The 13,234-nt window shown below is 43.6% G+C and overlaps 1 protein-coding gene across 7 annotated transcripts in view; it reads left to right on the forward strand.

Annotated features, from left to right (window-relative positions):
• Positions 1-13,234, forward strand: part of LOC137438278 (transcriptional-regulating factor 1) — a 127,997-nt gene that overhangs the window by 47,818 nt on the left and 66,945 nt on the right. For 4 of the 7 annotated variants that reach the window (XM_068133435.2, XM_068133417.2, XM_078767031.1 and 1 more), the window contains one exon: positions 9,566-9,778. The exons of 2 other annotated variants lie outside the window; for them this stretch is intronic. In XM_068133435.2, the coding sequence (XP_067989536.2) occupies positions 9,566-9,778 (213 nt within the window). The remainder of the gene's footprint in view (positions 1-9,565; positions 9,779-13,234) is intronic. One more of the 7 variants, XM_068133423.2, reaches the window with a different exon arrangement.

Below are 13,234 nucleotides of genomic sequence, written 5' to 3' on the forward strand. Positions count from 1 at the left end.
TCCCTACCCCCACACACACACACACATCCCCCCTACACACACACACACACACACACACACACACACACACACCAAGCCCCCCCCCCCACCTACACACACACACACATCCCTCCACCCCCACACACACACACATCCCCCCTACACACACACACACACACACCCCACCCCCAACACACACACACACACACATATCCACACACACGCACACACACACAAACACGCGCACACCCCTCCCCCCATGCGCACACACACATCCCCCCTACACACACACACACACACACACACACACACACACACACACACACACACACACACACACACACACACACACACACACACACACACACATCCCTCCACCCCCACAAACACACACATCCCTACCCCCCCACACACACACACATCCCCCCCTACACACACACACACATCCCCCCCTACACACACACAACACACACACACACACACCAAGCCCCCCCCCCCCACCTACACACACACACCCCACCCCCAACACACACACACACATATCCACACACACACACACCCCACCCCCAACATACACACACACACACACACACACACACACACATCCACACACACACACATAAACACGCGCACACCCCTCCCCCCACACGCACACACATATCCAGACAAGTGCGCATCCCCCTCCCCCCAACCCCAAGACACATCCCACACACACATCCCCCGACACACATCCCCATGCCCCCCCCCCCCCACACATCCCCACACACACACACATCCCCACACACACACACATTCCCCCTACCCCCCACCCACATACACACACATACACACACACAAACACATGCACACGTCCTCCCACCCCCACCCCCAACACACACACACACACACACACACACACACACACACACATATCCCCCACCCCTAACACACACACAAACACATGCACACATCCCCCCACTCCCCCCCCAACCCTAACACACATGCACACACACAAACACCCCACACCCCTCCCCCCACACGAACACCCCTCCACACATACACCCCTCCACACACACACATATCCACCCGCCCCCTCACACGCACATCCACACATCCACACACACACACACACACACACACACACAAACACACGCACACATCTCCCCACCCCACTCCCAACACACACACACACACACACACACCCCTCCACACATACACACACACACACACACACACATATATCCCCCCACCCCAAACACACACACATGCGCACATCCCCCCCACCCCCAACACACACACGTATCCCCCACCCCTAACACACACACAAACACATGCACACATCCCCCCACCCCCCCCCAACCCTAACACACATGCACACACACAAACACCCCCACACCCCTCCCCCCACACGCACACCCCTCCCCCCACACGCACACCCCTCCAAACACACACACACACACACACACATCCCTCCCCCCCTCCACACACACACACATCCCTCCCCCCACACACACACACACATCCCTCCACCCCCACACACACACACACACACACATCCCTCCACCCCAACACACACACACATCCCCCCTACACACACACACGCTTATTTTTCAAGATATGCAGGTTGCAAGGTCAGACATATATATGGTGGCGGCCATCTTGGATTTTGACGTGGCGACCCAATTTTCGATAGCGTTCTTCCTTGTGCCTAGATACACCCACACACCAAATTAGAAGTTGCTACTTCGCTTATTTTTCAAGATATGCAGGTTGCAAGGTCAGACATATATATGGTGGCGGCCATCTTGGATTTTGACGTGGCGACCCAATTTTCGACAGCGTTCTTCCTTGTGCCTAGATACACCCACACACCAAATTAGAAGTTGCTACTTCGCTTATTTTTCAAGATATGCAGATTGCAAGGTTCAGACATACATGGTGGTGGCCATCTTGGATTTTGCCTTGGCGACCCAATTTTCAATAGCTGGCGCATGCGCAGATGGGTTGCACTGCGATGCCACTGAAAAGCGACTGAGAAAACCGCGCATGCGCAGATCGCGGACATGATTCATTTCGATTTCTATCTTTATTTAATTTCCGAAAAGACATCTGCATTCGAAAATCGCGTGATGACGTCACGACGTAAATGCATTTCTTCATATAACTTCAGATCGGCTGGATGGATTGTGACGAAATAAACGGCATCGTGTAGGGCATTTATTTGCGCAAATTTCAAGACCAATTACGACCATGACAGCCATTTCCTTCTCGCACAGCACCTTACGTAATATGTGGATGGATGTTTGCATATGCGCAAATGGGCCACTGTATTTTCGTGTATTACGTACGCGCCTTGATGGGCTTACTTTCAGTGAAATACGATCGAGTTTAAAAGTCAGAATTTGAGCAAATCTGTTTCATTCGTTTGTTAATATGCCTCATCTATTGACAAATCTGCAATTATAATTTTTTTTGCGGTTCAAATGACAGCGGGAGATCGCGTTATCGTGAGCACGTTCTGGAAAGACAAAATGGTGTGTTTCTTCTTCTTTCAACAATAAAGACTTATAGCTTCGCGACCGTACATCCAATCATCTTGAAATTTTGCACACTTGTTTCGCTTGATAAGAGCCACATTGCATTAAAAATTCAAGTCGATCCATGCAGTGGTTCAAGAGTTACAAGCTTTTTAAAATTTAAACTTCCATTATTTATTGCGGCCAAACCATGTGACTTATCAAAACGTCTCAAGTAACGATGAAACAACCCCCCATGAGGAACATTTGTGTAAAGTTTCCACTCGATATCTCCACAAATTATGGAGGTGATTCCATTTCTAGTTTGAAATTTTAAAACGTCATAACTCTGAAACCACGTGTCGGATGACGTCGTGCTCACTGACTTTTTTGTTCGTCATGGGTATGCGAATATGCATGCCAGGTTTGGGCTCGATCCGTTCAGCCGTTGCGGAGAAAAAGGGTTTTTTGTGTTTTTTCACGGAAAACAAGATGGCGGCCGAACCATGTGACGTATGACTTCGAAAATTTTCGCATTCTGAGTTTTTTTTAACTAAGCATCTGGGAAAAAAATCCCATTTTCGGGGGAGAACATTTTTTGTTTGATGAATTCTTACCTCTTAACGTTAGCATTTTTAATATACTCGATACACATGTCTTTTGTTCCCATTGAAGAGTTCTTTAGAATGAGCCATTCCTCAAATTTTTCCATTGAGCCGTTGCGGAGATACAGAGGGGAAAAGTTGAATTTGTTTTACAAGATGGCGCCCACACCACGTGACCTATTACGTCATAATTAGCATGATAAAATTCTAGGAGCCGAGAGGATCATTTGATGAAAATTTCCTGTCAATCCGACCAGCGGTTGCTGAGAACATTAATTATGAAGTTTTCGGAGGTGCAAAATAGGGCGGAAGAATAATAATAATAAGAAAAACTCTAGCAGTAATAATAGGTTACTCTCAATTTATGGAGAGTAAACCTAATAATATCCCCTCTTCCCAAGGGGTTTCCTTCTTGGGCAAACAATGTGTTAACGTGTATAAATAGCTTATCGTGCCATGTCGTGGAAAACCCTTACTGGAAGCAAAAAAATTTTTTATAAACCACAAACACGTATGACTACCTTTTGAAACAGTCGCTACTGCTGTTTTTAACTGAACTGAAAGGGAGGAAACTCGGGGCGTGTTCAGTTACGAAGCAGCTAGCTAGCGCTTGCCAAGCCAGCCATTCCTTATTAACGGTTTTGAATGGAGTGCTTGCTTCAATGCTTAAGCCACTTGGCGAGCTCTCTTCAAGAAACGTGGTAATTTAACACACCCCTGATGTTCTTGCGGCCTGATACTAGATCTGCTGTAATATATATATATATATATATATATATATATATATATATATATATATATACCCCAGAGATAAATGACCCTTCCTACCGCTCCCGTAGGGAACAGGTGTAGTCGTATTTTAAAATGCACTATTTTGTTATAAATGCATATTATGATTTTGTCAACAGAATTTAGAAACATTTGTGTTAGTGACGTGTATTATACTTGTATTTACTGAAATAAAAATGTGGCTATGGCAGGCAAAAACATGCAAAGGCCAGGTGTATTGCAACTCTGAAATTTCCTGGAACAAGCACCCCCTCCCCTTCCCTGTGGAAAAGGATGCAAAAACTGTTAGATTATCCTGATGCCTGTCTTATGGAGATAGAGAGAGATGGAGATCCTTTTGATAATCTTGTATATTATAAGTGAGGCAAAGAGAGACATGAGAGGCTCAAGAGGTCAAGCTGAGGGATATTTCTAGCAACATTGAGAGTTCTGATCCGACTGATTTGGGGGGAGAGACTGGCAGAGGTGTGGCCATGGTGCTAAGAGCCTTGGACTGGGTGTGGCAGGCATAACCCAAGGTGAAACGCCAAGAGTGGTTGTGTCCTGGGATGGTTGTGTTATACCAGTATCTATGCGTCATTTAAACAGCCAACTGCTGAGCCATAACTAGTCAGACTGCACACTTGCAATGAGATGTGACCATTTGGTACTCCTTGAGGTGCTCTTTTAGGGCCAGCAACAAGCACAAAAATTACATAAAATGATGATGTGTGGCCAGCCGCAGGCTAATCTGATGCACAAGACTTTCCATCATTTATTTCTCACTAATACGAGGTTAAATATTTTTCATATCCTTAGCATCATCCTGTGCCTCTTCATTCTTTTGTAAATATCTCTATGTAGAACATCGGTGCTGCTGAAGCAGTTGCTTAGGTAGGCCTGGAGTTTGCAAAAATGCACGTCAAAGACTGAGAGCATGAGCCAAAAGACTATATGGTCTGATGAGATGAAAATTGGACTCTTTGGCCTGAATGCAAAGCGCTACGTCTGGCTGAAACAGAACACAGCTCATCACCCATCTAACACCATCCCTACTGTGAAGCATTGTGTTGGCATCATCATGCTATGGGGAAGCTTTTCAGTGGCATGTACTGAGACTTGTAAGGATAGAGGGAACAATGAATGAGCCAGATACAGGCAAATCCTTTAGGGAGAACCTGCTTAAGAGTGCAAAAGCCCTTAGACTGTGGTGAAGATTTATGTTCCAACAGGACAATGACCCCAAGCACAAAGCCAAAGCAACACTGGAATGGCTTCAGAACAAGAATGTAAAAGTCCTTGAATAGCCCAGCCATAGTCCAGACTTTAATCCCATTGAGAATCTGTGGAAAGATTTGAAGATTGCTGTTCACCGACACTCCCCATCCAACTTGACAGAGCTTGAGCAAATCTGCAAATAAGAATGCGAGAAACTCTCCAAATCCAGATGTGCAATGCTGATACAGACATACCCAAGAAGACTCTAAGCTGTAATTGCTGTGAAAGTCGCTTCTATGAAGTAATGGCTCGGGGTTGAATACCTATGTAAATTAGATATTTCTGTCTTCCATTTTTAATTATTTTGTAAAAATTTCTCTTAAGATTCCACTTTGACATTATGGGGTATTAGTCACGTGAAAAAGTAAGTACACCCCATGTAAAGTTTTGACTTTTTCAACATATTTCAACATACAGCTATTTGATCTTCATTTCAACAATATTAATAGATAAAGGTGATATAATATAACAAAGATCATGAAACATTTACATTTTGTAGTCCATTGTATAATTTAAATAAACATAAATGCAAATTTCGCATGTGGAAAAAGTAAGTACACCCTGACATTTATCACTACTGCAAATACCTAAAATTAGAATCAGGTGCACCAGCTCAGGTGCAAATGATTAGAACATCGTTACAGAAGATCTTGGAGGAACCTGTCTTATTTAAACCTCAGACATTTCGTTTGGTTTGCTCTTTGTTGTTGAAGTGTGCGGCATCACCATGCCTAGATCAAAAGAGCTCTCTGAGGCCTTCAGAAAGAAGGTTATAGATGCCTACGAGTCTGGGAAGGGATTTAAAAAGATCTCCAAACAATTTGAAATCAATCATTCGACTGTCCGGAAGATCCTCTGCAAGTGGAGAAGATTCCAAACAACTGCCATCTTGTTCAGGCTAGGCCGCCCCAGCAAGTTCAGCCCGAGAGCAGACCGCAAGATGCTGAAAGAAGTCTCTAAGAACCCCAGAATGTCATCACGGGACCTACAGGTAGCTCTTGCCACTGTTGATGTCAAAGTGCACGAGCCTACCATTAGAAAGAGGCTGCACAAATTTGATCTACATGGGAGGTGTGTTATGCCAAGAGGAAACCTTTGCTGTCCAGAAAGAACATCAGGGCAAGACTAAAGTTTTCCAATAAACACCTAGGCAAAGACCAGCACTTCTGGAGCAATGTGCTCTGGACAGATGAGTCAAAGGTAGAGCTATTTGGCCACAGTACCAGAAGACATGTTTGGCGAAAACCAAAGACAGCATTTGACCACAAGAGCCTGATACCAACTGTAAAGCATGGTGGTGGAAATATTTTGGTTTGGGGCAGCTTTGCTGCATCAGGGCCTGGGCATCTCACCATCATAGAATCCACTATGAATTCTTCATTGTACCAGAGGGTGCTTGAGGATAATGTGAGGCCATCTGTTGGAAAGTTGAAGCTCAACCGAAGGTGGATCTTGCAACATGACAATGACCCTAAACATACCAGTAAATCCACCAAGGAATGGCTAAAAAGAAAGAAATTGAGGGTTCTGGAATGGCCAAGTCAAAGCCTGGATCTAAATCCCATCGAGATGTTGTGGGGGGATTTGAAACGAGCTGTGCATGCAAGAAACCCCTCAAACATCGCACAGCTGAAAGAATTCTGCATGGAGGAGTGGGCAAAAATTTCTCCCAGTCGATGTCAGAGACTGGTAGACAGTTATAAGAAATGCCTACTTGAGGTTGTTTCTGCCAAAGGGAGCAATACCACCTATTAGAGCCAAGGGTGTACTTACTTTTTCCACATGTGAAATTTGCATTTATGTTTGTTTAAATTATACAATGGACTACAAAATGTAAATGTTTCATGATATTTGTTATATTATATCACCTTTATCTTTCAATATTGTTGAAATGAAGATCAAATAGCTGTATGTTGAAATATGTTGAAAAAGTCAAAACTTTACATGGGGTGTGTACTTACTTTTTCACGTGACTGTATATATATATATATATATATATATGTACTTACACACACACACACACACACACACACACACACACACACACACACACACACACACACACACACACACACTGTTTGAAAAAAGGCAAATGTGACAAATAATTCATGCTATATGCACTGTTCTACTCTAATTTTAACTCATCAGGAAAGAGCAGACTGCCTCAAGTGCCGTTCACTTCGTTCCTCAACCCTGCATTCCCACTCCGGCATGCAGCAGTGGTTTTTGTATCCAATTCTCAACTTGTTCCCCTTTATGTGCCAAAGCACAGAATTTTAGTGTCAGGATAAACCCGCACCATCATCATGGGTGGTCTGCTCATTCTTGGATCACATCTGTTGTTTCCAGGATGTATGCAAGCGGTCGTGTAGACATTACGCTTGTCACATACCTCCAGGGTTGCACCGTTTTTTTTTGCTTGCCTTCAGCGATTTCCTGGGTGGTGTATGGATGGATTGTGCTGGCAAGCTGGTCTTGTGATTTGTTGGTGATTGTGTGCGAGTTGGGAATGAATGTCTGTGCCACTGTGGGATAGTGTGTATGCACTGCATGGTGAAGTGCCGCACTGGTGTGGCGTGGTAAAGTTATGTGTGTGTGTGTATGTGCATCGTGTCAATGTGCTTTCCTTAATCTTCCTGTCCACTTTGCACCATCCTGCTTTTACAACTTGTATTAGTGATTTGTATTGTATTTAAGGATGTCGGTTGTTGCATTCATTGGACCACCTTCTTGGCCTTTCATAATACCATGCCTCAAGTATCAAATGGCACTGCTTATTTGGTGCGATGTCCAATAGTGGGTCTTCCACTATCCCCCCCCCCCCCCCCTCCTTCCTCATTTCCCATGTAAAATTTATGGCCATGTTGTAAGCTCTGACATGAAACAACAGACTGTCCTGTCATACCCAGTTGCATTACCATTTATATATTCATCCAATCTTGATTTCAAAATCCCCCCCCCCCCCCCCCACCCATTCTTGCCAATTATATGTTTTACCACATCAGATTTGTCACCAATTGGAATTTCATCTTTTAAGTTGATAATGAAACTGCAAACAGTGCGCAGTGGTTTGTATTATACATCAATCTGTGCAGCACATATTATTTTGCAAATTCTTTCTGAGAGGTCTGCCTAATAAGGTGGTACACACCTCCCAATTATATTCAATTAGGTTTTTTGAAGCCAGAGAGCAAACGTCGCACTGATTCTATAATATCTGTTTTATCCCTTTGGATGTTGGTGTGTGAACTGCACTACATTCATGGCACCTCGGATTACAGAAATTGAATCTTAGCAGTTTCTTGGTGTCCGTTGGGTTCCTGTACACAGACGTTTCCAAAGCAGCGTCAATTTGCTGGTGAATCTCGACATGTCAAAAGGCAAAACTTTTCTGCTTCTCAGCAGCTTTTAAAAATTTGATGTTGGGAAAACCTGGCCCAGTTTTTCAAGAAGGTGATCCTAGCTTGCCAGCACTCTACATCTATACACCACTCTGGGAAGGAGGGGAAAGCAACGCGATGTGCCCCCTGAAGTATGTGAGCAAGGTTCTTTTCACATAACTGCTCTCGTACATCCAGAAGACTCTACAAAATCACACCAGTTGCGATTGAAAAATGAGCAGAATTCAAATTATCATGGGACAGTTTTATCCCGATGACATCCCTAGAAATTCAGTGCATTACGTTATTGGCACATGGGTGGAAATGAATTGAGATTTTATTACAAAATGGCCACCATGTGCCAGAGCTGTAATGTAGACCTAAGGAAATTTGGGGATCACAAACAAAACAAAGCTTGATGCTAATACTGCTCTGCCCTTTCATGTAAAATAGCATGCACCATTATAAACACAAATTTATATTATGCGCGGCATTAATTTTGTTTATACTGAGCCTGGTGTTGGCTTAGCGATTAGGGTGCCGGCTTAGGATCCTAGGATCCTGGGTTCAAATCCCGGTCGATCGCTGAATTAACGCCAGGGGGGTTGACTCAGCCTGTCATCCTTCCGAGGTCGGCAAATTGAGTACCAGTTCACTGGTAATTCCCTGTGTGCTGCAAGAGGCGACCAACAGGGTTGGCAGGAGGAAGGGCATCCGGCCATAAAACATTGCTTCAAAAAGGGGACCACGGTGCCCGAAAAGGCCAACTCTGTGGGGAAACATGACCTCTAAAGGTGTTTTTTTTTTTTTTTTGTGCAGACAAACGTGGTATTTTGAGCCCTGAACTTTGTCTATATAAGCCGACCTGTCAGATCGATGAGATTGTGGACACGGAGCCTGCATTTGGACTGTGATCTCTCTCATTACGCATATGGGTTGCAGTGCTTGTGATGGTCGCTGCTGCTCACCCTTCCATGCCCCTAGTTTCTGATTTTCGTTATACTCCCTTCCTTCCCTTCCATCCTCCCTCTGGATTTTTGACCAAACCTCGTCCTGGAAGGACAAGGAGAGTTTCCACCACAGGGACCAAGCTCCGTTTGTCCTTCCTGTGTCTGTCCCTGTGACACCAAAGTCCAGTGAGGCAGGAGGAGCTCTGAGCCAAGCTGAGGAGCAAAGAGGCAGTTCACGCACTTGTGACGCACAGGGAAGAAACTCCGATGATGAAATGCCTGTGCTGGATAAAGCCACTCCTACTGTGCCTTCTTCTTGGAATGTATGTAAGCCCCTCCACCTCCCATCACTTTCTGTTGCATGTTTGGCTTTCTTTATTCAAATGTTTGTCCACAAAAGCCCCACCATCTGGTCTATTAGGGTTTTATCATTTAACGTAACAAAACATTCTCATTGACTATGCCTTGCTTTTTCTGCAAAGCAAACTCTTCTGATTATCGAAAGTACCATTCAAGTTAATATTTGGAATGTTTGAACTTGTCTAGTTCTTAACATCCCATGCATAAACAAAATCGTAGCCAAATATACGTAATATTGGATTTAATTATGGAAACGTGTGCACAATATATGCATACACAAGTCGAAGAAGCTGAATTACATAATGCAGAATTATCACTGCAATAAATTATTATACAAAAGAAAATCCAATAAGCTGTACAATGCTTTGGTGTTTTGTGTGTGAGCACTTTGCTTTGCAAAGAGTATTGCACTTTGTTTTTCATGCTGCACTACTGTTTGTTGTTGTATATAATATAGAGTATTGTTCTGAAAGTGTCTATATAAAGGGTTTCTATAAAGTCATTGTGCAACTTTGAACTTTTATAGCTTTTGTTGTGCACATGTTACAAAATACAAACAAACTGTAAAGGGCATATGAAGGCATAATTGATTAAGTTTTGTACATGTTAATGCTACCTGCTGCTGCTTATAGCACAGAGCAGGGTTATGCAATTGGTTCACTCTATTTGTCTGCCTGACAGGCGTCAGTCGATGATCGAGGAACTATTTAATTTCGATGAATATTATATTTTGAACACTGTAGAATATAAATCAGAACACGAATCTGCAGCTTAGCAGTACTTTGTTTCTGAATTTGGCAAATGGTATGGAGTCTCGTGCCGAGCACAGAGGAGTAGGGTAATTGTTTTAGTCTGTCTGTCTGGCTGGCAGTCAAGCAAGATTGAAAATCATTCCAAACGGGAAACTTGCTGTTTGTAGGGAAGTCAGTTTTGTAATAAAGGACACGCACAACAGGCACAAATAACTAATTTAACATGTCAAGTAAGGTGGTATAAAAGATGGTGCATCAGCGGCAGTAAACTTCTGACCCACTAAAAAAAATTCCTTCAGCTTATAAATTTATTTTATTTCATTTCAATTGAATGATATATATGAACATTGTACAACACAAATCACCTTGTTTGCACTTTCAAAAACTTTCAGTTTAATAGTGTTTGGGCAAAATTGTCCGACGTCTTGACCAATCAAATTTATCATGTGCTCTGAGGTCGGAGTAACAGACAAAATGGCGGCAGTAGCGATTCAACGAAAGAGCTAAATTCGTTCAAAATATCTGTTTAAGTGCATCTTTATCTCGGAGATCGTTCCAGAATCGTCAGTTTCTCTGATAATTAGTTGGCAGAAGGTTCAGCCCTGGACTGTTCCATTTGCCCAACCACTTCATATGGTTGCATCACCCTTGTTATTCAAAGTTCACGAACAAAGCTAGTATATACACTCGGTGTAGGAACACCTGCTCTGTCCATGAAATAGACTGATGAGGTGAATCCAGGTGAAAGCTGTGATCCATTTTTGATTGCACCTGTTAAATCCACTTCAATCAGTGCAGATGAAGTGGGGGGAGGAGACAGGTTAATGAAGGACTTTTTAAGCCTTGAGACGATTGGGCCATGGATTGTGTATGTGTGCCATTCAGAGGGTGAATGGGCAAGACAAAACGTTTATGTGCCTTTGAACAGGGTGTGGTAGTAGGTGCCAGGCGCACCGGTTTAAGTGTGTCAAGAACTGCAATGCTGTTGGTTTTTTCATGCTCAACAGTTTCCCGTGTGGATCAAGAATGGACCACCATCCAGCCAACGGCAGGCCAGTGGTCGAAAACGGCTCAATGATGAAAGAGGCCAAAAGGAGCCTGACATGAATTGAGCATAGCAACAGATAGACTACATTTAGTCAACTGACAGCCCAGTATACCAGTGGTGCTGAAAGACCCATAAAAGAATGCACAACTCGTTGTACCTTTACCCGAATGGGGCATGGCAGCGGACGACCGAGTTCCACTTCTTTCAGAAAAAACAAGAACCTGCGGTTGCAGGGGTCTAAGGAATGAAAACACTGGACACAGGAGGATTGTAAAAACATTGCCTGGTCTGATGAATCCCGGTTCCCGCTGTTTTACGCTGATGGGAGGAATAGGGTATGGAGAAAACCGCATGCGTACATGCATCCATCATGCCGTGTATCAACATTGCAAGCTGGTGGAGGTGGTGTGATGGTGTGGGGTGTGTTTTCATGGCACACATTGGGCCCCCCTGATAAAAGTGGAGCAACGTTTGAATGCCGGAGGATATCTGAACATCATTGCCAATCAGGTGCATCCCTTCATGGCAGCTGTGTATCCATCTACGAATGGATTTCTTCAGCAGGATAAGGCCCCATGCGACAAGGCTAGAATTGTCCAGGAATGGTTCCATGAACATGACAATTAATTCAACTTACTGCAGTGGCCTGCCCAGTCACCAGATCTCAATCCAATTGAGCATATGTGGGATGAGATGGAACGAGCTATTCGGAGTAGAGATCCACGACCAGCCAACTTGACACAACTGTGGAAAGCATTGGAATAAACATGGGTGAATATCCCTGTGGAACGCTTCCAACACCTTGTAGAGTCCATGGCCCGACAAATTGAGGCTGTTTTGAGGGCAAAAGGGGGTGCAACTCATTATTAGGAAAATGTTCCTAATGTTTTGTACACTGAGTATCGTGCTCAAAAACACAAAGCAAGAGTTGAAAAAACCCTTCCCATGTCCCTTTTCTCAAGAGCACGCAGGGTAGGGTGTTCTATGAACTTTAGTTATTAATGTTGTTGTATCCACAATTCCCCTGGGTTTCATTATGAGTTGGCATTTTCTGATGAGGCAATTTCTACATTAGTGATAAAGTCAACCACCACAATTGCCGCATTTGGTTCCCAAACTACGATAATTCAACCCTTCACACATCACTGTGTACCAACAAGACTTGGTAGGCTCTCTGCTGCTATGCTTCATCATCATCATGTGTGATGGTTCTTGAATGATGTCTTCCCAGACAAGTGGATCGATAGACATGGACCAATTGCCTGGCCACCTCGTTCGCCTGACCTGGCCCCATAAAATGTAGTCAAATGGAGACATGTACAATTGATTTTACTCATCAAAAACACATTATTTGGATGAACTTAAGGTTAAAATCACAAATGCAGTCCATAAAATTACTCAGCATCAACTGCAGAATGTTTTCAACAAGTTGGAGTATCGGAATAAAATTTTGTATTGCAAAAGATGGTGGTTATGGTGGACTAAAAATTTGAACTTTATTGAGTAAAAACATTATGAACTCAAATAACACTCGGTGGAGTGTATTCCTCCACCAGGCTGATAATTTTTTTGGGTTGTTTTTTTGTATACAGAATCAAGGCTCATGTAAGAGCTAACAC

Source organism: Myxine glutinosa, chromosome 1 (genome assembly GCF_964187855.1).
Source record: "Myxine glutinosa chromosome 1, kmMyxGlut1.1, whole genome shotgun sequence".
NCBI lineage: Eukaryota > Metazoa > Chordata > Myxini > Myxiniformes > Myxinidae > Myxine > Myxine glutinosa.